Genomic DNA, 26672 nt, shown 5'->3' on the forward strand with positions numbered 1-26672 from the left:
AATGTGCCTGGTAGCAGTTTCTTTCTCTACCATGTATGTTCCCATCTCTGCGCACTGGCAGCTCCTAGACCCCAGGGCAGAGCCAGGCTCGGGAATCTCCCAGAGAGTTGCTTGAAATTTCAGGTTTGGGGGAGGGAAAGAAATGACCTTTCCTGGGGGAGGAGGGATGACATATTTCTCTCTCTCTCTCTCTTTGTGTTGTTTCTCAAGTATTTTTCCAACACATTTTATCCAATGTTTTAGCAGAAATAGCATTTTCCCTTCCCCAACCCCCCCTAGATCTGGGTCAGAACCCCCAAAGCAATGATAAAAGTTTGACTGGAAAATGGGACAAAAATAGGGGCCCCTTTGAACCTCGCAAAATGGGAAATGATCAAATTTCCTGCTCCATTTCTGCAGTGTTCCCCCCCACACACACCCCAACTCTGAACCCCAGCAATTGCCTCATCGCTCTTGGGTCCTTTTTAGGGGGAGGTCCATCAGCATGGCATCAGGGCACCTCACAGAATTCAGTGTGTTTGGTCTCACACACTGCTGGGAAGGGTTCTTGGCCAAATTGTATTGATGGGAAGCTGAGATGCAGATACATTCAGTGACTTGCCCATGGTTGCCCAGGGATTGGGATCCAGGTCTCCAGGGGCTTAGGCTGGCATCCTACCAAGTTGCCTTCCCAGGAGAGTGGCTTGATCCCTGTTTTACAGAAAGGCACCTGAGATAGTGACTCTGCAAAGGTCACACAGTGAGCAATGGCAGACGCAGGATTCAAACTCAACCTTGCAGACCACAGGGCCTGATTGCTAGAGCAGCCTCAGCAGTGGTGAGTGCTCAGCACTTCTGCAAAACAGACTCAGGGGCTCACGTTAGGCCCCAAACATGAAGAACACACAATTAGTGACCACTGGTGAGCATTTTGCTTTAAGTGACTTGCCAGGTGCACACAGAGGCAGGGATAGATTCCAATTCTCCAGCTCCCTTAACCATGAGACCCTCCTTTCTCTCCCTGCAACCCCCTGCCTCATTCACTGCTCACCAGCCAAATTCTGCAATAAATGAGGTAGGGTCCAGAGACGGTCTAGCTTGTGCACTGAATGAGGCAGGGGTGTTGTGGAAAAACTGTGATGTCATTCAAACCTGTGGCGTGATGCAGGAAGGCTCGAAATGTATAAATGCCTGGCCTAGTTACCTGCCCTATCTTCCCATGTGGAACTGAGGCACTGGAAGTAGGGGTGCAGGGGGTGGCAGCACCCCTGGCTTGAGGTAGCTTCTGTCACCCAGAGGGTTTTCAGTTATGTTCCATGGCTTTCGGCATCCCCACTATAAACATTCTTCTAGCTCCCTTGCTTGGAACCCTGCAAACATTTAAGGGGCATCAGCTGAGCTGTGGGGGAAGAGGGAAGGAGCCTGGGACTGCGATAGCAGCGAGCTGTCAGGGTGAGATTGAAGGACACTAGTGGAGCTGCATGTGTGTGGAGGGAGAGCTCAGGGCTGGGATAGCAGGGGGCTGGGCATCAATCTTGAGGGCACCAGTGAGTCCAGGGCCAGGATAGCAGGCAGCTGGGTGTTGAGATTGAGGCAGGGGCTGGTAACGAGTCCATATATGGACACAAGTGACCGTGGTAAAAATGAGGTCTGTGGGGGTGCTCACCTCGGGCAGCTCCCCACAAGTGGCTCGCCGTCCCTGCTGTTGCTGGCAGAGGCATGGCCAGGCGGCTCTGCACGCTGCCTCCGTCCCCACTCCCTGAGCACTGACTCTGTGGCTCCAAGCCCATTGATAAAGAACCATGGCCAATGGGAGCTGCAGGGGCAGCTTCTGTGGACTGGGCAGTGTGCAGATCCACCTGGCTGTGCCTCCACATAGGAGCTGGAGTGGGGACATGCCGCTGCTTCTAGGAGCTGCTTGAGGTAAGCAGTGCACGGAGCCTGCACCCCTCCCCTCCACACTCCAACTCCATGCCCCATCCCTGATCCCCGTCCTGCCCACTGAACCCCTCAATCACAACCTGAAGTACCTCCTGCACCCCAACTCCTCATCCCCAGGCCCATCCCAGAGCCTGCACCCCCAGTTGGAGCCCTCCCACACCCCAACCCCCTGCTCCAGCCTGGAACCCCCTCCCAAACCCTGAACCCCTCATTTCTGGCCCCACCCTGGAACCCCACCCAGCACAGAGCCCCTCCCGCCCCCTGCCAATGTCCGCCACTAAGTCCGGTAATTATGTCAAGTGTCTGTTGCACAACATGATGGTGCTGACCCCTGGATTGAGGGGCACCAGCAGAGCTGGGGGGGCGGAGTGGGAGCCCACAACTGGGCTAGCAGGCGGCTGTGGGTCACAGCAAGGAGACCCAGCCCTCTCCAAGCTCCCATTCCACTGTCAGGCAGGGCAGGTGGGGCTGGTGCGTTGCTCCCGTGCTCAGTCACAGACTGTTCTGTACCATGTTGTGGAGGGGAAGGCAGCCACCCGGACGGGCGTCGGGTGTAAAGTAAAACAGAACTTGAATAATACATTTCATTCTAATTAAAATTATTGCTCCTATGAATCATCATGTAATTACACCAGATTATGAATATTTAATTAATCCAAAAACATGCTCAGAAATCTGCAAACGAGTTCCCCACCTCCATATAAGGGAATTTCTGATCTCTTCGATGGGCCTAATGTCTGTGATACGGTGCCTGTGGCCCTCAGTCCCTTCTTGCAGCCCAGATAGCTCAGCATTGGGCTTTCCCCCATCTCTGCAAGTGCCCCTCAACCCCAGCTAGGGTGACTAGACAGCAAATGTGGAAAAATCGGGATGGGGATGCGGGGTAAGAGGAGCCTACACAAGAAAAAGACCCAAAAATCAGGACTGTCCCTATAAAATCGGGACTTCTGGTCATCCTAACCCCAACCCACAGCTCAACCAGTGACCTGAGTCCTAACTAGAGCTCCCTGACATCCCAGCCCCAGGCACTCCACTCTGCAGCTCTGTTGGTGCCCCTCAGGGCTCCAGAAGATTGGGAGTGATGAGACCAGGCAGCTGAGAATGGCCAGGCCTGGTGCCATGCAACACAATACACAAATGCGGAGGGGTACATGTGTTGGTGGACATGGCAGGGGCATGGGTGTGTGTACAGGGTACGTATATATATATTGTTGGGACAGAGGAGGTGTATTTGTGAAGATTAGGATAAGGGTGCTTGTGTATGGTTCATTGAGGTGTTTGTGTGTTTCCAAGCACAGTAATGCTATCCATTTGTCTGGCTATGTGTCAGTGTGCAATGTGTGTATAGGGGTGGTTGTGCAGGATGTATGTGCCTCAAAGGGGTTTGTGTGTTTAGATACAATAGGAGTATTTACAGGCACAGGCACCATATCACATTGCAGGTGTATATGTAGACAGTGTGCATTTGAGTGTGGGGGGAAGTTGTAGGGTGTGTGTGTGCATGTCCACATTCTTAGCTTGTACGGCCAGAAGGGACCATGTCGTTGTCTACCCTGATCTCCTACCTAACAGACCAAAGGCTGCCTGAATCAATTCCTGGCTGAACTACCGCAGATCTTTTAGGAAAAACATCAGATCTTGATTTAAAAATTACCAGTGATGGAGAATCCACCACGACCCTGGCAAAATGTTCCAATGGTTACTTCCCCTCACTGGTCAAAACTTGGGCCTTATTTCTAGTCTGAATTTGTCCAGCTTCAACTTCCAGCCCTTGGTTATTGTTAGAGATCTTGTCTATGAGATCAATGAGCCTGTTATCAAATGTCTGTTTCCTCTGAAGGTACTTACAGATGGGGATCAAGTCACCCCTTGACCTTTCTTCGTTAAGCTTAATAGACTGAGCTCCCTGAGTCTCTTGCTATACATTTTCCAATCCTTTTATCATTCTCTTGGCTTTTCTCTGAACTCATGCACACTCCTATCCAATGTATCAACCTCCTTCTTGAGTTGCAGACACCAGGACTGGACACAGGATTCCAGTAATATTCACAATAGTGCCACATACGGAGGTAATAGAACCTTCCTTCTTCTACTTGAGATTTCCCTGTTCATACATCCTAGGATTCTATTAGTCCTTTCGGCCACAGCATGGCACTGGGAGCTCTTGTTCAGCTGATTATTTTCCATGACCCCCAAGTCTTCTTCAGAGTCAGTGCCCCCAGAATGGAGGCCCCCATCCTGTCAGCATGGCCTACATTTTGGGTGCCTAGATGTATAACTTTTTATTTGGCCATCTTAAACAGCATATTGTTTGCTGTGCCCGGTTTAGCACTTGTGTATGTGTGCAGTGTGTGTGTGTGTATACAGTGTCTGCAGAGTGTGTGTACAGATCATAGTGAGGTGGTGGGCAGCTGGGGCTGATGTTTCTGTTGTGTAGTTGTGGTTTGAACAGCTACACAACCTACCATACTCAGCTCCCTCCACAAAGCAGTCCCCCAACCCCACGTCAATCCCTGTATCCTCCACTCTCTCCCCCTGTCTTCCCACTCCAGTATTGCCAATCTCTCAAGATCCAGCTGGTAATGGTATCCCCTCTCAATTCCCTATCCCCCACCCAGGGATTCCCTCCCCCCATTCCTGCCCCTCCTGGGAACCCAAAGCAATTAATTAAATAATGGAGAGAGGATCCTACTGGTGTGTGATGGGGGAAGATAGAGCAAACCCTGACAGCATTGACCAGGGAGACCCCCACACACTGAATACCCCCACACACTGAATCCCCCCACAGGTGGCACAGGCTCCACTCCACAATCCAGCACAGACACACACTCCATCTGACACAGACCCTCTAGCAGAGATTCCCCATCATCATCCACCTGCTCCTGTAGAGAGGCAGGAGGCCACATGGATGTTTGTGTGTGAACATATATGGAGCCAGGCAATTAAATGTCCTGCCCCCGGTTATGGTTTTCTAAAGCCAACCCCTTTGTGCACACAGCCACACCACTGTCTCTTGCATGCACACTCCCTTTTCTGTCACATTCACACACACAGTCATCCCTCCTCACACTCTGCCCTTCTGCTCTCCCTCATCTCTCTTTCACCTCTTCTCTGTCTGTCACACACACATACCATCCCTGTCTCTATCGCTCACCCCGCCCGCCTTAGGACACACTCTCTCATACACACACTCCTCTCCTCAGCCTCCCCCACCCTTTCTCTCTCCTCATACTCCATTGTCTCTCTCACACACTCACTCATACACACAGTTCTCTCCCAGCCTCCCTCTCACACAGACTCAAACACCCCCCACCCTTCTCACACACCTCCTTTGTCTCTCTCACACACCTCCACCCCTTCACCCACCCTTTGTCTCACACACACTCTCACACCCCCTCTCTCTGTCTCTTGCACACTCACATCTTTCTTGTCTCCCTCACCCCCCCAAACACTCACCATTGTCTCTCTCACACATACACCTTGCTCTGTGTTTCACACACTGTTGTCATCGTCTCTTCCTCACACCCTTTGTGTCACACTCACAGACCTCTCCCTGTCTCACACAGATCATACCTCCGTGTCTCACCCATGCACACCATCCATTGTCTCTGGCCTCTGCCCTTCCTGTCTCACACTCCTACCCCTTCCGACTCACACCTATCCATGCCTTACACACTCACCATCTCCCTGTCTCACACACTCACCCTCTCCCTGTCTCACACCCCCTCTCCCTGTCTCACACACTCACCTCCTCCCTGTCTCACACCCCCTCTGTCTGTCTCACACACACGACACCTCCGTGTCTCACCCATGCACACCATCCATTGTCTCTGGCTCACGCCCTCCCTGTCTCACACTCAGAGCCCCTCACCCTCACCTCTCCCTGGCTCACACTCACACCCCTCTCTCTGCCACACTCACTTGCGGTTGCGCTTGCGCCCCGGCTCCTCCTCCCGGCTCGTTGCAAGCGGGGCCGGGGCCGCCAGTAGCGGCAGAGCCGGTAGCGAACCGGAGCGGGGAGCTGAGCGGAACTGAGGCGGATCCGGAGAGATGGGGGCCCGGCTTCCCCAGCGCTCCTAGGGGGGTGGGTCCCCCCGATTCCCCACGGCGGCGCCCCGAGCTCATGGGCGGCCGCACGGGTTGAGACTCCCCGCCGGACGGGCTCGGAGGGACCCAGGCGTCCTGGCACCATGGCGTTCACCTTCGCCGCCTTCTGCTACATGCTCACCCTGGTGCTGTGCGCCTCGCTCATCTTCTTCGTCATCTGGCATGTGAGTGCGGGGGGGGGGTGTTGTCGGGACGGGGGTTCGGTGATGGGGGGGGTCGGGATAGGGGGATCCGGGCTGTGGGGTGGGCGTGCTGGGAGACTGCCCGTGTCCCTGTCAGGCCGCCTCCTCTCCCACCCAGACCCCCCATTCGTTCTGCTCCGTTTCTGGGGTTCGGGCTTGTCTCGCTACTTGCTCCCCCCACCCCCGCGTCTCTCGGTCCCTGCTGACAGGCTGTGCCTGAGTCTCTGCTTAGCGAGAATCATGAATAATTCTGCAATGAAAGAGACAGACGATTTCCCTCTGCCCCCCACCCCCTAACACCGCAGCAGCCCCAGTTCCCATCGCCAGGCCCCCCTGCTCATCACCCCCCTTGGCCCTGCCTGGGGGGTGCTCCCCAGCCCGGGCTGGTGGGAGGCGTTGGGCCGGACCGGGGCTCCCATCAGTCCGTGTGTGTGTGCGCGATGATGGTGGTGATATGGAGCCGACGTAGCTAGGAAACCCACGGTGGGGGGGACTGCCTGCGCTGCCCCCCAGAACCCCCTAGCCAACCCCCCTCCGTCGTGGCTCCCCACTGTGTCCCAGCTCCCCTGGGTCTCCCAAACTGCCTCCCAACCCCCTCCTCCCCAAACATCCCCCTCTGCAGCCCGATCTCTCTCTCCCAACACCCTCCCGTGCAGAGCCCCCACTTCCCACAGCAAATCCCCCGTGGATCCCCGAAATTCCCCTCCGTTGGATTGCTCCCCCCCTTTGTTCCAGGGCTGCTGCATATCCCGGGCTCCCCGCGATGTAACCCCCCTTCTCTCTCAGCCGTAGCTAGGGAACCTGGCGCTGGTTGCCATAGGAACTACATCTGTTTACAAGATGGGCTCTGGGTATCAATAACTGGGTGGTGGGTTTAACTGCTCTGGTTCTGGGAGGGAGGTCTCCCCATCGCTTCCCTTGCTAGCCCTGCACCCCCCAGCTCCGCCAGTGCCCCTCAGCCCTGCCTTGCAGCCCCCTCCTACTCTAGCCTCTGTGCCTCTCAATCCTCACCTGCAGCCCCCTGCTATCCCAGCCTGGGCTCCCCCACACGGACACTGGTCTGGCTTGGCTTTCCACTGCATAGAGACAGCCTGGGCCTGTCCCTTCTGTACCCCAGATCACTGCCTCCTCATCTCTGCCCCCTCCCCATGGGCATCACAACACAGCTGTTCCACCCCCCTCCTTGCCCAGCCCCCACCCCCAGAGCACCCAACTGCTTTGGCAGCTGCCCCTGCCGTGGGAGGCCTCCAGCCACAGCTGTCTGGGGCAATGATCTTTGCAATAGTCGAGGATGAAAATGTGGTTGTGGTTTTTGGGAGTGAGGGGTACCAGCAGGGCTGTGGGGTGGGGGAAGCCCAGGGCTGGGATAGCAGGGGGCTATGGGTCAGGAGTGAGGGGCAACAGCAGTGTTTGGGGCATAGGTTGCATTTGAAACAGAGGGACCATTCCTGACCCCTGGCTAGAAAGGTCTGTCTTGGCAGCAACGATCCAGGGAGACCTGGGAACTGTCAGCTATTTCCTCCCCTGGTGCTGAAATGCAGCCACCTCTAGGGTGGGGCACAGAGGCTGTTTATACAGCAATCCCTTGCCTGGCACTGAGCTACAGCTGCCTCTGGGGTGTGTGATAACAGGACAGGGTAACACAATAGTTTAGGACAGGAAGTGAAGCAGAATCCTGTCTGTCTGAAGAGTGCTCTAGAATGACACAGGAGTAGGGCTGGGTGTGAACTGCATTTCCCATTTCATGGCAAATTCCACAAATTCAACATTTTTTTTGGAAAAGAAGCAAAATATTTTGAAATTTCCCACAAAAAGAAACGCCCCCCCCAGGCATTTGGGGTTAATGGAAGCGTCTGGTTCTCATTTAGACCTTTTCCAACTTTTAATGTTTTTCTATATAAAAATCGATTAATTTTGTTCTGAAAAGTCATTTCAAAACCAACTGCCAAACCTTTTCATTGCAAAAACGTACAAACAGGACAGTTGGGTTTGGACAGAAATGTTATTTTTATCAAAAAACAGTCAGAGGAAAAATTTTAGCTCCAGTCAGAATCAAAAGGGAATGTACCAAACAGAATGTGAGCAGAGTCCCGGACATGTAAGGGTTTTGTCCTGTCCTGCTCCCTGCAGTACAGCGCTCCCTGCTGAGCATCCTGTCCTACTCCCTGTATCACAGTGCTCCCGTCCCCCACTCCCTGCAGCACAGCGCCCCCTGCTGAGCACCCCGCCCCACTCCCTGCAGCACAGCACCCCCTGCTGAGCACCCTGTCCTGCTCCCTGCAGCACAGCACCCCCTGCTGAGCACCCCGCCCCTCTTCCTGCAGCACAGCGCTCCCTGCTGAGCACCCTGTCCTGCTCCCTGCAGCACAGCGCTCCCATCCCCCACTCCCTGCAGCACAGCGCCCCCTGCTGAGCACCCCGCCCCACTTCCCGCAGCACAGCACCCCCTGCTGAGCACCCTGTCCTGCTCCCTGCAGCACAGTGCTCCCTGCTGAGCCCCCGCCCTGCTCCCTGCAGCACAGCACCCCCTGCTGAGCCCCCGCCCCGCTCCCTGCAGCTCAATGCCCCCTGCTGAGCCCCCGCCCCACTCCCTGCAGCACAGCACCCCCTGCTGAGCACCCGGCCCTGCTCCCTGCAGCACAGCACCCCCTGCTGAGCCCCAGCCCCGCTCCCTGCAGCACAGCGCCCCCTGCTGAGCACCCCGCCCTGCTCCCTGCAGCACAGCACCCAGTGCTGAGCCCCAGCCCCGCTCCCTGCAGCACAGCGCCCCCTGCTGAGCACCCTGCCCTGCTCCCTGCAGCACAGCACCCCCTGCTGAGCCCCCCCGCCCCGCTCCCTGTAGCACAGCGCCCCCTGCTGAGCCCCTCACTCTGCCCTGCTCCCCACGGCAGTGGGGTCAGTAATGACTGCGAGGAGGTAGTGCCCCCTATTGACCCCCCTGCTCTGCTCCCTGCAGTACAGCGCCCCCTATTGAGGGCCAGCCTGCATCACAGTGGTGGAGGTTTTAGGGAGGGATTTGGTGGGGCTTGAGCCCTGGGAGCAGCTATCCCAGATGGCTCTAGGGATGGAGGTACGAGCTCCTCCGGGCCTTGCTGGGCCTTCCTCTAATCCCCCAGGGGTCCTGATAGTGAAGTTGTGTCACTACCAGTGCTTAATTTGTGCCAGGGCTGAGCCCCGGCACTTTTAGGTGTGGCAGTTCATAGCCCGGCACCCTGGGCTTGCTGCATCAGTTATGAATGTAAAGAAATTGCTTTAGCCCTAGCACCTCCTTCATTACAAATTAAGCATTAGTCACTAACCCCCACCCCCAGCCATTAACGCCCTTCTGTGCACTGCCCCAGGGCCACCCAGTGGCCCATCCAGCCCAGTATCCCCCAGAGGTGTGCTGAGGGGGAGCTCACTGTGGTGCCCCCCTTCCTTTCTGTGCTGGGGGTCAGGCGTTTGCATTGAACTCCAGCACCCTACAGATAAGTGATCTTTCCTCCCTGAACATGCTGCACATCCCATAATATTTTGTGTACTGAGGGGGGGCCCTGCCCCATTCCCTCGCTTCCCCCACTTGAGCCCTTGGGACTCATAGATTCCCCCCCCAGCAGTGGAGGGTAAACTGAGGCAAGGGGGTCAAACAGCTTGCAGGGAATCTGCAGGGGAGCCAGGAACAGAACCCAGTGTCCTGAGCCCCAGCCTGGGGCCCTCACTCCCCTGACAGGGCCTGGTCCCTGAGGGGGCTTGGCTGCATGGGAGAGCCCACATGTGTCTACACATTGCTTTGATGGGTCTCCTCAACCAAACTCCTAGCAGAGGTGGTGCCCCCCTGCTCCGTAAGCCCCCCCTCCCTCCAGCAATAAGCAGCTCTCTCACCACCAGGGAGCCCAGGGGCTGAATGGTTCCCCAGACTCAAGACAGAGTGCTGGGGGATCCCTGTGTGGAGGGAGGGGAAGGGGCACTAGAACAATTTATATAGTGGGGATGATGAGAGTCACTGAACCAAACTGTAACCCTGGAGAGGGGGCAGGATCAGGGGACAGCCGGGCTCCTGTCTCAATAGAAGGAGTGAGCCTGGCTGTCCCCTGATCCTGCCCTTCCCCAGGCTCAGAACCTAGGTGATTGGGATCAGGGGACCCAGGTAATTGGGGACCCAGGCAATCAGGGTACACAGGTGACTGGGATTGGGGAACCCAGATAATTGGGATAGCCAGGTGGCAGGGATTGAGGGGCCCCGGTTATTGAGGGACCCAGGTGACTGGGATCGAGGGACCCAGGTTATTGAGGGACCCAGGTGACTGGGATCGGGGGACCCAGGTGACTGGGGGACTCAGGTGACTGGGATCGGGGGACCCAGGTAATTGGGATATCAGGTGACTGGGATCGCGGGACCCAGATAATTGAGGGACCCAGGTGACTGGGATCGGGGGACCCAGGTAATTGAGGGACCCAGGTGACTGGGATCGGGGGACCCAGGTAATTGAGGGACCCAGGTGACTGGGATCGGGGGACCCAGGTAACTGGGGGACTCTGGCGATCGGGGATTGCGGTTCCTGACCCCTCGGAGCAGCAGGGAAAGGTCCTCCAGCTCACTCCACACCCCCCGCTGGAAACTATCCCGTTGCCCCAGCGACCGGCTCCCAGGCGGCCAATGGTGGGCGGGTCTTGCACTGGTTTCTTGCCCTCCTATTCTGGGCAGGTGCTGGGTGCGGGGGAAATGGAGGGGATGGAGTTTGTAGCTCTGCAAAGCCAGTGCACCTCAATCCTGACCCACAGCCCCCCGCCCCGCTCTGCCACACCTCAATCCCACCCGCAGCCCCCCAGCTCTGCCACTGCCCCTCAATCCCACCCGCAGCCCCCCAGCTCTGCCACTGCCCCTCAATCCTGACCTGCAGCCCCCAGCTCTGCCGGTGCCCCTCAGTTCCAACCCAGAGCCCCCCAGCTCTTCCAATGCACCTCAGTCCTGACCCACAGCCCCCCCAGCTCTGCCAGTGCACCTCAATCCCAACCCGCAGCCCCTAGCTCTGTCAGTGCCCTTCAATCACAATCCAAAGCCCCCCAGCTCTGCTGGTGCCCCTCAACCCCAACCCACAGCCCCCCAGCTCTGCCAGTGCACCTCAGTCCTGACTCACAGCCCCCTGTTCTGCTGGTGCCCCTCAGTCCCAATCCCCTGCTATTCTGGACCCTGGCTTCCCTCCTCCACACCCCGCAGCGCACACCGACCCCTAATCTCCCCCACTGTGCCTGTCACCAATTTATGTTTGTCCCAGCACAAGCTGGAGTGTTGGACCCTGTCTAGGGCCTGGTGTGTGCAGCAAGTTTGTAGGGTCTCAGCTTCATTCTGTGTGGGGCAGGCACCCAGCCCCAGACAGCAGCAGCTAAATGGCCCAGCCAGCCACCTCATTACCCCATCCCTCGTTCCCTGCTCCCCCAGCTGGCCTGGCAGGCTGTTCCCAGGGCTCAGGTTATGGGAGGTGGGCACTGAAGCAGAATCTCTCCCCTGCCAGGCAGAGGAGCCGCGTGTGAGGGTTGCTAAGCAACCCCAACAGGCGCCTGTAGCCTTCATTGTTGCTTTGACAGGTACCAAGTGCAGCTCAGATCTGACTGTGGCTGGAGACGAGCCCAGGGCTGGGTTAGCCATGGGCTGCAGGTTGGGATTGGGGGGCATCAGCTGAGCTGTGGGGGTGGGGGAGATCCCAGGCTTGGCTAGCATGGGGCTGCGGGTCAGGTTTGGGGGCACCAGCAGAGCTGTGTAGGTCAGCGGAGCCCATGGCTGGGTTAGCAGGGGGCTGCGGGTCAGGATTGGGGGACACCAGCTGAGCTGTGGGGGTGCGGGAGAGCCCAGGGCTGGGTTAGCAGGGGGCTGTGGGTCAGGACTGGGGGCACCAGCAGAGCTGTGGGGGTCAGTGGAGCCCAGGGCTGGGTTAGCAAGGGGCTGCGGGTCAGGATTGGGGGGCACCAGCTGAGCTGTGGGATTGGGGGAGAGCCCAGGGCTGGGTTAGCAGGGGGCTGTGGGTCAGGACTGGGGGCACCAGCAGAGCTGTGGGGGTCAGCGGAGCCCAGGGCCTCGGCTAGCAGGGGGATGTGGGTCAGGATTGAAGGACACCAGCAGAGCAGAGCTATATGTCTCAGCCCATCGCCTTGGTGGGTCTCTGCTCTGAGAGCCCGGAAACTGGTGACGGGAGTGTCTGTGGCTGGGGCGCGTGTGAGGGAGCCAGGAGGCTCTGGGTGCTGGTTATTGGGCCTGAGTGTGATGGACCTGGCAGGCAAACTCATGGGCGGGGGCTCTGGAAGGGGGAAGGGAATCCCCCAGACACACCTGCTGGAGACCATGGCTGCAGGACTGAGCTCAGGCTAGTGACAGAAATCTCCATCTGGGGAGGCCGGGAATGGGACATTTCCCCCCTGGGGGGGGAGTATCGTCTCTGAGCCAGGCAGGGGGCTTGCTATGGGGACCGCCCCCCACTGTCTCACACCGGAACTCTCCCAGCCCCCGGAGGACAGGGAGGCGGTGGCTGAGTCACCCCATTTGGCTGGGGCTCTGGGGCTGGCTGTTCCGGAGCCGGCTGTGCTGGCAAGAGCCCAAGCAGAGCCATGTGGAGTCGGGGGAGGGAACTGGACCCCAAGGGAAGCAGGGTCCCTCCACATGCTGCTGGGAGCTAACTTCCCTAGTAACGCTTGGGGGAGGACAGATCCAGCTCTTCAGGGGACAGATGAGTTCACGGGGGCTGGGAGCCAGGACTCCAGGTTCCATCCCAGCTCTGTCAGGGGAGTAGGGTCTAGTGGTTAGAGTGGGGGGCTGGGAGGCAGACTCCTCCTCTGATCATTGATAGTTTTATTATTGATATGGAGGTGGAAAGTGGCTGAGACTGGTGAATTCCTGTCGGCTTTGTCACCTCTGGGGAGTTTATCAAGCAGTGACTGTTAGCAGTAGGGTCTGTCTGTTCCTCCCCACCTCCTGTATCCATGAGCCAGCCAGTCCCCTGGCCCTGGGGCTGGATTGGAGCCAGCACCACATAGAGGGGAAGGCACCATGTCCCGTTCTCTGTCCTGGGGCCAGAGAGGAAGGGTGACTGAATGGGGAGCTGAGAAGGTGTGTGTGTGAATGGGGGGGGGTATATCTGGGGGGTGCCCCAGTGGGTAGGATTGGCAGATACTTCTCTCCGGCTTCATCAGCCCTCAGCTGGGGTTCCCCTGTACAAATTAGCAGGGTGACTGCTGATCTGCATATGTACATAAGATTGTGTCAGTTGGGCCAGACACTGCATGGGTGATGATGTTCTCAGGCAGCCCCACCATGGGCTTGTGTGACCCCCTCTAGCCTGCTTCCCATGAGGGGAGCTCTCCTGGGAACTCCATACCCTTCCCTCAATGAATGGGTGAGCCCCCATGGGAATGTGGGGATGGATCCCTGTATAAACAATCCTTGCACCCTATCCCAGAGGCAGCTGCATCTCAGCACTGGGTGAGAGATACCTGGATACACTGCTCTCATGTCCAACCCCAGATTCAGCCGTGTCTCAGGGCTGGGCTGGGAGGATCTGTCTCTCTCTGCAGCTGTCTCTGATCCTGCTCTCCCCCCACAGATCATCGCTTTTGACGAGCTGCACACAGACTTCAAGAGTCCCATTGACCAGGGGAACCCGGCGAGGGCAGTAAGTCAATAGATATGGTGGGAGAGGTGTGTCTGTCTCTGTGTCCGTCTGTGTCTGACCTTTCCCCTGACCCTGCACTCCCCCCAACCTCCACGATGTCACCCGTGTCATTCCTATTTTTCTTAAATGTGGTGTCCGCTCAACTGTCCTCTGCCATGCATGAGTGATGGTGGCATGAGGGGTGCAGGGCTCTCAGACTCTTGGGTTCTATCCAAGCTCAGGGAGGGGAGTGGAGTCTAGTGAGTTAGAGGGGGGGTGGGGGCTGGCAGCCAGGACTCCTGGGTTCTCTCCCACTGGCTGTGCTGCGCTGAAGTTTGTGTCACTCAAATTTTTTTTTGGAAGGTCCCAAAGTTCCCATCAGCCCCTGGGGCAGGTCCCCTGGGGGTGTCAACACCACTCTGGGGCTGGGATTTCAAAGGGATTCCACAGCTTGGCACCACCCCCCCCTCCCATCCCCTCACCCCTCTTCCTTTTCCTCCTCAGTGCCCTACTCCCTGCTTCTGTCCTCATACACCCCTGGCCCAACCCCACTGCTTGCTGCTTTTTAATCTCTCTTTGCCTAGTTTGATCTAGCGGCATCAGTGCTGGTGCCCCTTATCCCAACTCACATCCCCGCTAGCCCTGCCCTGGGCTCCCACTCAGCTCTGCCAATGCCCTGCACTCCTGACCTGCAGCAGCCCTGGGTCCTGTTCCTGCCAAGCTCAGCTGATACTCTTCAATCCCAGCCCCCAGCCGCCTGCTATCCCAGCAGCCCCCATTTAGGTGGGCCATAAACATTTACAAATGGGTCCTGAGCCCAAAAAGGCTGAGAACTACCGCACTAGACCCCCTCCCCTCCCAGAGCAGGGGATAGAACCCAGGTGTCCTGGTGGGTGGCGAGCCCTGTGTGCTGCCTGCGTAGCAGTTGCAGTAATGGAGTTGCTGGGAGAGGAATTCAGGTCACACTGAACTGTTTATCTTTAGAGAAATGGAGTGGGAGCGATGGCCCCAGCTGCAGCCCCTGGCTTGCAGGAGCGGGGCAGGCCCTGAGGTTGCTGGGATTGACTCTGCCCAGCCCAGCCCAGACACAATGGAAGGGGCAGCTGGGTAAGGCAGAGGAATAACTCCTCATAGGGCAGAGTGCTCCCTGTCTGCACAGTCTGGAGCCAACCACCTTCCTGCTCGCACACAGCATCTGCCTGACTGATGGGAAACTGAGACACAGATGGGGGCGGGACTGGATCAGGATCATGCAATGAGTAGGGATGAGAAAGAGCAATAGAACCCAGGAATCCTGGCTCCCAGTCCCCCTGCTCTAATCCTAGACCCGCTCTCACCCCAGATCTGGGGATAGAACCCAGGTGTCCTGGTTCCCAGCCTCCCCTTCCCCACCAGATCCCACTCTCACCCAAATTCTATTCATTGACATTTCAGTACTGGAGTACCCTCATTTCATATTTGATACTAGAATCCAGCCCCAACCCCAGTGCAGTCAGGGGTGACTCCGGATATACCCTGTGGGAGCTGACACCAGAATCTGGCCCTGACCTGAGTGCAGTCCAGGGTGACTCCGGATACAACTTGTGGGAGATAACACCAAAATTTGGTGCTGACCTCAGTGCAGTCAGGGGTGACTTCAGATACACCCTGTGGGAGCTGACACCAGAATCTGGCTCTGACCCCAAGTGCAGTCAGTGAGGGACTTTGGATATACCTTGTGGGAGCTGACACCAGAATCCAGCCCTGATGTCAGTGCAGTTAGGGGTGTATCTGGATTTATCCCAGGTAACCAACATCAGACTGGCCCACACTCCATCGTTGTCAGATGGTGACTTTGGATTTACTCAGGCTCTCATCTCAGAATCTGTCCCTAGCCCCATTGCACTTGGTGACTCTGGATCATTGCTTAATGTGTGCCAGGGCGAAGCCCAGGCACTTCTGGCCTTGGCAGTGCCTAGCCCCAGCACCTCTGGGCTTGCTGCATCTGATATGAATGTAAAAAACATTGCATGAGCCCCAGCACCTCTTTCATTACAAAGTAAGCACTGCTCTGATTGACCGAGGGAAGCTGAGCTCAGAATCCAGCTCTTATCCCATTGCTGTTGCTGGGTGACTGGATTTACCACAGGGAACTGAGATGTGGGGGCCGTTGGGGGCTGGCGGGGATGAGATGGGGGTGAAGGAGGAAGGGAGAGAAGGAGCTGGGGAAATTGATGGGGGTGGGTTCTGGGGGCTGACCTTGCTCAGGTGGGGGGTGGAGGTGTCACAGCAGAGTGAATTTGGGGATCTGGCTGTGCTCAAGAGGGGGTGATCAGGTGGCAGGAACTTGCTGTGTGAGTCCTCTTTGTAAGTTTGCCTTTTGTGTTACTGATCCAGCCAGGGTTTGGGGTTCACTGGGTGGCTAAGGGGCAGAGACACTGAGGTTTCAGTCCCCACAGATGAAGCTTGAGTTGCTTCCTATTCTCTGCAGGGTCAGTGGCAGTGTGGGGAGCCCAGGGCTGGATAGCAAGGGCTGTGGGTTTGAGGGTCTCTGACAGAGCTGTGTGGGGACCCAGGGCTGGATAGCAAGGGCTGTGGGTTTGAGGGTCTCTGACAGAGCTGTGTGGGGACCCAGGGCTGGATAGCAGGGGCTGCGGGTTTGAGGGTCTCTGACAGAGCTGTGTGGGGACCCAGGGCTGGATAGCAAGGGCTGCGGGTTTGAGGGTCTCTGACAGAGCTGTGTGGGGACCCAGGGCTGGATAGCAGGCGTTGCGGGTTTGAGGGTCTCTGACAGAGCTGTGTGGGGACCCAGGGCTGGATAGCAGGGGCTGCGGGTTTGAGGGGCTCTGACAGAGCTGTGTGGGGACCCAGGGCTGGATAGCAGGGGCTGCAGGTTTGAGGGTCTCTGACAGAGCTGTGTGGTGACCAAGGGCTGGATAGCAGGGGCTGCGGGTTTGAGGGGCTCTGACAGAGCTGTGTGGGGACCCAGGGCTGGATAGCAGGGGCTGCGGGTTTGAGGGTCTCTGACAGAGCTGTGTGGGGACCCAGGGCTGGATAGCAGGGGCTGCAGGTTTGAGGGTCTCTGACAGAGCTGTGTGGGGACCCAGGGCTGGATAGCAGGGGCTGAGGTTTTGAGGGTCTCTGACAGAGCTGTGTGGGGACCCAGGGCTGGATAGCAGGGGCTGCGGGTTTGAGGGGGTCTGACAGAGCTGTGTGGGGACCAAGGGCTGGATAGCAGGGGCTGAGGGTTTGAGGGTCTCTGACAGAGCTGTGTGGGGAACCAGGGCTGGATAGCAGGGGCTGTGGGTTTGAGGGGTCTGTCAGAGCTGTGTGGGTAGCCCAGGGCTGGATAGCAGGGGCTGAGGGTTTGAGGGTCTCTGACAGAGCTGTGTGGGGAGCCAGGGCTGGATAGCAGGGGCTGTGGGTTTGAGGGGTCTGTCAGAGCTGTGTGGGTAGCCCAGGGCTGGATAGCTGGGGCTGCGGGTTTGAGGGGATCTGACAGAGCTGTGTGGGGACCCAGGGCTGGACAGCAGGGGCTGCGAATCAGCACAGGGACACCAGCAGGATATCCAGAGATCCAGAGCAGGAATTCTTTCAGGCTGAGTCTCTGTTGGAAAAAGCTGCCATTTGAAGTCCCTGTTGCCCAGACTCAGAGTTTGATCATGACATTTGGAGTCTTAGGGTATGTCTATGCTACAGCCAAACACCTGGGCTGGCCCCAGTCAGTTGATTCGGGCTCATGGGGCTCCCTCGCTCCTTACGGGGTCCCAGAGCCCAGGCTCCAGCCCCAGCCCATACACTGACCCTACAGTTGTATAGCCCCTCAGCCTGAGTCTTGCCAGCCTGAGTCAGCTGGTGTGGCCTAGCTATGTCTGTTTTATTGCAGTGTAGACATGCCTTTAAATCCTCAGCTCCCAGAGTCCTGGGATCTTCTGAGAATCATGGCTATAATATGTAAAACCTGCAGCAAGTTTCTCTCCCTTGTGGGGAGAAGCTGGGATCTGTGTCCTGGAGGCACCCCGCAGGCACCGAGCCAATAAGTACAAGCCCAATTCCAGGGGTGGTTCTAGACATTTCGCTTCCCCAAGCATAGTGTCATGCCGCGGGGGGTGCTCTGCCGGTCGCCAGTCCCACGGCCCCAGTCGATCTCCCGTAGGCATGCCTGCAGACGGTCTGCTGGTCCCCGCGGCTCCACCAAAGCTGCGGGACCAGTGGACCCTCCGCAGGCATGCCGCTGAAGGCACCCTGCCTGCCGCCCTCCCGGTGGCCGGCAGAGCGCCCCCGCGGCATGCCGCCCCAAGCACATGCTTGGTGTGCTGGGGCCTGGAGCCTCCCCTGCCCAGTGCAACATGATTTCAAAACTAGTCTCATGGTTTTGGGGCCCCACTCGCCTTGGGGTTCGTGCTGAAGAAACTGGAAATGTAAATGGTCCCTTTCCCCTCATGGGAGCACAAGCAGAGCCACTTCTCTTGAGCTGTGTCTACGTAGGGGCTAGTATTTGTGTTTGTAGTTATGCAAAGCTTAATGTCTGTGTTTATGTGGGGTCTTGTCTATGTTTGTGTAGGGCTTAGTCTCACTGTTTATGTAGGATATTACAAGATCCTTGACTTGTGTATTGTACAACCCTTAACTAAGGGCACACAATGTGTTAGACAATGATATGAATGATGGAGCCTGAACCCACTTTACGGCTTGGGATGAAGGAAGTGGGGCCCCAGAGGCCCTGGGATTTGGGCTCCACCTTCATTTTGGAGTTTCTGCAAACCTCAGCCCTATATAAGGGTAATGAGGTGTCTTTATGGCTACTTGCACCCCACCCCTGACCCCAGCTCCAGCAATACCCCAACACACAAAGCTAATTCCCAGAGTAGGTATCCATATAGATCCTCTTCTACCCCAACCACTAGACCTCAGTCACCTCCCACAGCTGAGAATAGAACCCAGGAGTCCTGGCTCCCCTCCTCCCTGACATCCTGCTCTAACCACAAGGTTCCTAGATTATAAAGCCAGAGGGGACAATTGTGATAATTTAGTCTGTCCTTCTGTATAACCTGTTCCTAATTAAAGCAGGTTATTTGGGGAGGCAGCTGAACTCCCTTCAGTGGAAAATTTTAAGAACAGGTTAGACAAACACCTGGCAGGGGTAAGCCAGGGTTACTTGGTCCTGTCTCCCACAGGTGGGTGGACCTAGATGACCGTGTTAGGTCCATTCCAGCCCTACATTGCTACAGGTTATAGGAATTCCATGAATTAATTGCTGGTTTCACTAGACTAGAGCAGATCTGTTAGAAAAACGTCGCCAGTGATGGCGAATCCGCCACAGCCGTGGAGAAATTGTTCCAATGGTTAATTATCTGCATGATTAAAAACGTAGGTGTCTTACCCCTAGTCTGAATTGGTCCAGCTTCAACTTCCAGCCCTTGGCTCTTGCTAGATTTTTGGCTGCTCTATTGCAGCTCCATTATCCAATTTCTGTTCCCCACATGATTGTCATTCCTTAGCCTTCTCTCTGTTAAACTAAACAGATCGAGCTCCTGGAATCTCTCACTCTGAGGCATGTTCGTTAAGTCTTTAGTCATTCTCACGGCTCTTCTGTGAGCCCTCCAATTTTTCAGCGTCCCTCTTGCATTGTGGGCACCAGGACTGGATGCAGGATTCCAGCAGCTGCTGCACCAACGCCACACACGGAGGTAACAGAACCTCCCTTCTCCTAATAGAGATTCCCCTGTTTACACACCCCAGGATTGCATTAGCTCTTTTAGCCACAGCATCACACTTGGGAGCTTGTGTTCAGCTGATCATCCGCCATGAGCCCCAAGCCCTTGTCTGAGTTCCCTGTCCTGAAAGCATGGCCTGCGTTCTTTGTTCCTAGAGGTGTACGTTTACATTTGCCCATATTACAACACGCATTGTTTGCTTGTGCCTAGCTTACTCAGGGAGCCAGATCACTCTGGATCTGTGATCTACCTTAATTATTTATCACTCTCCCAATCTTTGCATCGTCTGCAAACTTTCCATGATGATTTGATGTTTTCTTCCAGGTCACTGATAAAAATGTTAACTAGGGCAGGGCCAAGAGCAGATCCTTTGGGACCCCACTAGAAACACTCCCATTCAGTGATGATTCCTTGTGTACAGTTACATTTTGCCACCTAGTGCTTAACCAGCTTTACCCCATTTAATGTGTGTCATGTTGGGTTTGCATTGTTCAAGGTTTTGAATCACAATCTCATGCAGCAGCACATGAAATGCCTTACAGAAGTCTCAATATATTACATCAGCTTTATTACCTTCATCAGCCAAACTTGGAATTTCATCAACAAATATACCAAATTAGTTGGACAGGAGCTATTTTCCATAAACCCACCTTGATTGGCATTAATTATATCACACTCCTATATTCTTTATGAATTGGGTCCCATCATATCTGCTGCCCCATGTCTTGCTTGGGATTGATGTCAGGCTGACAAGCCTGTAGTTACACAGGTCCAGCCTTTGACCCTGTTTAAATATTGGCACAACATTAGTGTTCTCCCAGTCCTCTAGAACAGGGGTTCTCAACCTTTGTCTTCTGAGACCTCTCCACCCCCATGATATAAAAACTCCACGGCCCACCTGTGCCACAACAACTGGTTTTCTGTATATAAGAGCAAGGGCCTGTGTTAGGGGTAGCAAGCAGGGCAATAGCCTAGGGCCCCATGCCACAGGGCCCCTGCAAAGCTAAGTTGCTCAGGCTTTGGCTTCAGCCTCAGGGGGCAGAGATCATGTCTCGGGCTTCAGCCCCAGGCAGTGGGGCTTTGGCTTTCTCCGCTGGGCCCCAGTGAGGCTAATGCTGGCCCTGCTTGGAGGACCCCCAGTAACCTGTTTGCATCCCCCCTCCCAGGGGGCCTGGACCTCTGTTCTAGAACCTCTGTTCTAGAACTTCCCCAGTGCTCCAAAATGTTTTGAAAAATCAACCCTAATGGTCCAGAGAGCACCTCAGTCAGCTCTTTGTATACATTTGGATGCAAGTTATAGGGCCTAGCTGATTAAGAAATGTCTTAACTTTAGTGGATGCTGGTTAACATCCTCCAGAATTACTATTGGAATAGAAAGTGTTTCATCACCATCATCATCATATAATATGAACACATTACCTGGCTTTTTCTCAAATACAGAACACAAATAGTTATTGAATACTTCTGCTATTTCTATATTATTATTGACAATTTTGCTATTTCCATTTAGTAATGGACCAATGTTCTTTTGTTCTTAATATTCTTGAAAAAAATTCCTTCTCATTGTCCTTAACTCTACTGGCCAAACATCACTCCTGTGTCCTTTTGCTTCCCTTATTAATTTTCTACAATTCCTAACTTCTGATTTATATTCATGGCTATTGACTTCCCTTCGCTCCCATCTCTTTCTTTCTTTCATCTATCTCATTCATTTATTGTAATGAACTGCCCTCACTTCATCTCTAAGAGAGATGGGTTCTTTCTTGATTGTGGCTTTTTAGGCTTCTATTAAAATGTTCTTAAACAATTCCTAATTATCATTCACATTTTTCTCATTAAATTCTGCCTCCCAGCTGACTTGGTTCCTTTTAGCTTTCAGCCTTGTGAAACTAGACCTTTTAAACATAAGTTAATATATATTGCTAGTTTGGAGTTTATTCTGTTTATACATAACAAATGTGATCAAGTCATGATCGCTTGCACCTAAGCAACAACAACTTTTTAGTTCTGTGCTCAATTCCTCTTAATCTGTCCAGATGAGGTCTAATATAGAATTCCTTCATGTTGGATGCAACACTCTGAGCTAAGAAATTGTCATTTATAAGTGCAATCTATAATATATAGAAATTCCAAAGATGTTTTAGCACTGACAGCAGGAGGCCTCCAGCATATGTCACTCAGATTGAAGCCCCTATGATCCCACTGTTTATTTCCCCTCTACTCATTAAAAACAGGTGTGGAAGGAGCCAGGCATCCTGTTCCCTAGTAGATTTGGTGGCATGTAGAAGACACCATCTAGTAACCAATCTATTGCTTTATCTGTTAGGACATTGATCCATAAGCATTGTAGATCAGTTGCTTCTGAGCTGTCGATGACTCAGACAGACATAATGCCATATTTGACGCACCTCTTGCCTTTTTGCCCACTTGATTCTTCCTAAATAGGTTATAACCATCGATTTGTAACATTCCAACCTGACTCCTATCCCAGAGCCAGGTATAGAACTCAGGAGTCCTGACTCCCAGCCCCTCCCACCAGGCTTGAACACCCCTCTCTGTTCCTGCCTCCCCCCTTCTCTCAGCCCTCCCCTGTGCTAGCTCTCAATCTAATTCCCTGTTTCTTTCCCCCTTGCAGCGAGAGCGATTGAAAAACATTGAGCGGATTTGCTGCCTCCTGAGAAAGGTGCGTCTGTGTGTCCCTGTCCCTGCCTCACCTGTCTGTGTGTCCACCCCATCCCACCGTCCATGTGGCCCCATTGCTGCCTGTTATGTCTTAGCTCTTTCAGTCTCCAAAATGGTGAATGACCAGTTCTTGAACCCCCAACCGGGGAGCAACTGACAGTGCCTGAACCCTCTATCCCCCTCAACCTCTGCACCTCGCTGAACATCTGCACCTTCTCCATATAGCCTCCTTACCTCTCCCCACTGCATCCTGAACCCCCAAGCTCCAGCACACCTCCCCTTCCTGGGCTTTCTGAACTTCCTCCCCACAGCCTCTCCCATCCCTCTCCCCCAAACCCTCTCCCATCTCCTGCCCCTCCTAGGCTCCCTGCACTTCAGCCCCACAGCCCCCCCTTCTCCCAGAGCCTTCTGAACTCCCAACCCTCTCAGCTCCCTGCATCTCCTCCCCACAGCCTCGTCTGCTCACACCCCCTCCCCTCCTAGGCTCCCTGCACCGCCTCCTTGAAGCGCCCAACATCTCTCTCCACAGCCTTCTGAGCCCCCAACCCTCCTCGCACCTCCTCCTCCTAGGCTCCTAGCATCTTCACCCCACAGCCCCCTGAACCCTCACCCATCCGCCAGTCAGCCAGCCAGTCCCCACCTGCCTTAGGGCCAGATCAGAGCTGCCCCCAGCAAAGGCCCCCTATCCTATTCCCTGCTACCCTGAGCCAGCCGGTTCCCTGCCTGGGGCCGGATGGGAGCTGATGCCCCTGGGGAGGTGCTGTGTTGCTTGCGTCAGTTTCCCCGTTGTGTGTTGCTCAGTGTTCCTGTTTGAGAATATGCCCCCCACAGCCCCATGTATTATTTATACCTGGGTGCTGGCAGGACAGGACATGGCCACATTAAAGCCGCAGAATACAAATGGGGTGCCTGTGGGGAGCACAATGTGCTGAGGTGGCATCCACCCACCACTGGCACTGGGAGCTAGGTAGGCTTGCCAATTTTGGTTGGACATGTTTCTGGAGGTTTCCTCACATGACATAGTCTTTAATTACAGATTAATCTTAAATTCCTGGCATCTCCAGGACAATCCTGGAGGGTTGACAACCCTAGAGCCAGGACTCCTGGGTTCTATTTCCCCACTGACCAGGGCCTGCTCTCCCTTCCAGCTCGTGGTTCCTGAATACTCCATCCATGGGCTCTTCTGCCTCATGTTCCTGTGTGCAGCTGAGTGGGTCACCCTGGGCCTCAACATCCCTCTGCTCTTTTACCACCTCTGGAGGTGAGTGGGGTCTGCGCCCTGGGAGTCAGCCCTCCTCGAGAGGACAGCTTGTAGGGGGAGAGGAGTGCAGCCTCTGGGGGAAGTGGGTTGGGATTGAAGGACATGGGGCAGGGGTACCCAGGGCTGGGCTAGCAGGGGGACTGGCAGAGCCGTGGGCGCGGCTGGGCTAACAGGGGGACCGGCAGAGCCGTGGGCGTGGCTAGGCTAGGAGGGGGACCAGCAGAACCGCGGGTGCAGCTGGGCTAGGAGGGGGACCGGCAGAGCAGGGGGACCGGCAGAGCCGTGGGTGCGGCTGGGCTAGGAGGGGGACTGGCAGAGCCTTGGATGCAGCTGTGCTAGGAGGGGAACCGGCAGAGCAGGGGGACTGGCAGAGCCATGGGCGTGGCTGGGCTAGGAGGAGGGTCTTTCCTAAGTACTACAGGAGCCCCTTGTACGAGAGGTTTGGGAGGACAAAGACGCTGTCTGAGCCCTGGCCTCGTTGTCCCCCAGGTACTTCCACCGCCCGGCAGACGGGTCTGAGGTGATGTACGATGCCGTCTCCATCATGAATGCCGACATCCTCAACTACTGCCAGAAGGAGTCGTGGTGCAAACTAGCCTTCTATCTGCTGTCCTTCTTCTACTACTTGTACAGGTAGCGCCTCAGCACGGCCTCTGGGGAATCCTCTCCAGCGGCTGAGAAGCAGCCTTCTCTGGGGTGGGGCATGGGGAGGTTATACAGGGGATCCCTCACCCCATACTGAGGTACCGCTGTCTCTGGGGTGGGGCTCAGGTCTGTGTGCCTGGTGCTGAGACTCTGTGCCCCTTGCTTCTGACCTGCAGCTCTGTTATGCTGCAGCATTTCAGGGTGTCTTTCTTTTTCTCTTCCCAGTATGGTTTATACTTTGGTGAGTTTCTAAGAGGACTGAGTGGGGGACCCCACAATTATCTCAGTGGCTGCTCCCGGACTCCTGGGTTCATCCCCAACCAGCTGTTTCTAGGAGAGCGCAAGAGATGCTGGGAACACAGGGGGGCCCTGAAACTCCAACACCCCCATGGATTTGAGGCTGTGCCCCATCGCTGGACGACTCGCAGGATCAGATGTTGGGCCTTGCCGTATTAGGGCCACCCCACATTTTGAGTGACTCACTAAACCCTGCTGCCCCTCATTTCTGCAGCGCCCGTGAGGAGAGGTGCATCTCCTCTCAGATGTACCCTCCCTACATGTGAGATGGGGGCCAGGGCAGGAGCGACCCCCTCCCCACTGCAGCTGGGACACTCCCCATTGTGAGCTTGTCTGTTGGGGGGCAGGGAGAGGGATGGGGCACCCTGCCCCGCTGTTAAACCCATTTTAGGGTGCAGGGGAGCTGGGTACTGGGCACCCCTTCCCTGCAATGACATTATAATGTGGGGGTAGGGGCTCAGGGCTGATGTCCCCAACACAAGACTGGGGGATTATTCTGTTGGACACATTTACATCTAGTCCATGGGATGTAACCCACAACCTATGAAGCACAGCCCCTGGCCCTGCACCCCACCCCAGGGCAGGCCCAAACCCCACATATGCCAGGGCATGGCAGGGTATTTCTGTGTGTTTGTAGTGTTGAATTTGTTACCAGGAGTTATTGTCTGGTGTGAGGGCTGGGGGGCCCAGGGGGTGCCTTAACTAGACCCCAGGGAGAAGGCGGTCAAGGCTGAACAATGACACCCTCACCAGGTCACCCCCCCCCTTGCAAATGTCAGGACCCCTCCAACCCTGCCTCCTCATTATCAAGTTGGGGAAGGATTTTGGGGTACATGCAAATTTGGGCTTTGAGTCCAGAAAATTGGGATGGGGTCCCTGTGTCGGGGTGACCTGTTAGCTTGCATGGGGCGTCCCTGTGCAGAGCGCCCCATTGTCCCACATGGGGAGCTGTTCTGGGCTCAGTGCCAATGGTGCTGGGGAGGAAACCCCTGGGCTTAGAGGGAGGGGATTCCATGCCCTCCACCTCCACCTGGGGTCAGACCCATACAGAAAGGGACCCTGGTGCCAGAGCTGTCTAGAGAAGTGTGTGTGTGTGTGTGTGCGGGAAATCGCTTTCCCTTGGTTCCCCCCCCCCCCATCCCCCCCACAGGGCATTTGTGTATAAAAGAAACATTGGATAAACAATCCTCAACTTTGTGGCTAAATAAAAACTTGCAAAAAAAAAAAGGCGCCCCATTGACCTCCTGGTGTCTGTAAGTGGGACACGGGCCATCAGGGAGCACTGGCTCCAATCCGGCCACAGGGCGGGGGGCGGGGGAGGGGGCACTTTCCACGCTAGGAGGCACCAGCTCCAATCCAGTCCCCTGCCAAGGTGCTTCATTGGCCCCCTCCACAGCCACAGGAGAGGGGTTGAGCAGGCCCCCGACTGGCTGCTTCCCAAGGGGCTGGGGGCGGGGTGTGTGTGTGCGTGCTCGGGCACTGCTGCTGTGGAGGACAGTGATGTGCTGAGCAGCCTGTACCCACCAATCCTGGCCTCCTGGGGACAGGTCTGTGCTCCCAACCCCAGGGCACTGGGGACCTGCTTTGCATTGCAACAACCCAGAGGCCTTCCAGAGGTACCAATATTGTGGTTCAAACCTAAGGGCCTGTTTTCGTAGCCCCCCCCCCCAATATTGTTGTTAGTTGAGTTGGCAGCAAGTAGCAATAGGAAACCATACTCTCCCCCCCAGCCCACCCTCCACTTGCCGGGGCACTGCTGGCTGCTTTTCGCAGCACTCAGCAACTCCGGCGCTGCTTGTGCAGAGAGGAAAAAATAAGGGACGTCCCTTGTAAAAGAGACTGCTGGCAGCCCTGCTTCCGAGTCCCTTGCCACAGGGCTCCCCAAAGCCTGCCAGGATGGGATGGGGGCCTTCACCCCAGGGCTGGGCACTGCTGTTGGAGGTGTACGCAGCCCTTGAGCACCAGCGGGCACACACTCACTGTCTCAGCCCTTCATGACAGTCCATACCCCTGCCCTCGCCCACAGGCTCCCCCCCACAACTAGCCTCATACATAGCCTGCATCTCTCTCTCTCTCTCTCTCGCTCACACACACACACACACACCATCTCTCTCTCTCTCTCTCTCTCTCACACCCCCCCCACACACACACACCCCCACACACACACACACACACCAGCCGTCACTCAGCTGTGGCTTGTGGCTGAGTCTGCCAGGCCTGCCTGAGTCAAAGGGCCAGTCCCAGGGCTGGCTTCTGTGCGGGG

General features: G+C 55.8%; 1 protein-coding gene across 2 annotated transcripts; it reads left to right on the plus strand.

The window, feature by feature from the left end:
- The first annotated feature begins 5341 nt into the window (after nucleotides 1-5341).
- On the plus strand, nucleotides 5342-25735 carry CNIH2 (cornichon family AMPA receptor auxiliary protein 2). Of its 2 annotated transcripts, XM_030568154.1 has the most exons (6): nucleotides 5342-6191; nucleotides 13781-13849; nucleotides 22160-22207; nucleotides 23355-23467; nucleotides 23957-24100; nucleotides 24338-25734. In XM_030568154.1, the coding sequence occupies exons 1-6, from the start codon at nucleotides 6111-6113 to the stop codon at nucleotides 24363-24365; spliced, it is 483 nt and encodes a 160-aa protein (XP_030424014.1). In that variant the 5' UTR covers nucleotides 5342-6110; the 3' UTR covers nucleotides 24366-25734. The 2 variants fall into 2 exon arrangements, with proteins under 2 accessions (XP_030424014.1, XP_030424013.1); XM_030568153.1 differs by lacking the exon at nucleotides 5342-6191 and having other exon boundaries at nucleotides 12259-13849; nucleotides 24338-25735.
- The last annotated feature ends 937 nt before the right edge of the window (nucleotides 25736-26672 follow it).

The sequence above is a fragment of the Gopherus evgoodei genome, chromosome 7 (genome assembly GCF_007399415.2).
Source record: "Gopherus evgoodei ecotype Sinaloan lineage chromosome 7, rGopEvg1_v1.p, whole genome shotgun sequence".
Lineage (NCBI taxonomy): Eukaryota > Metazoa > Chordata > Testudines > Testudinidae > Gopherus > Gopherus evgoodei.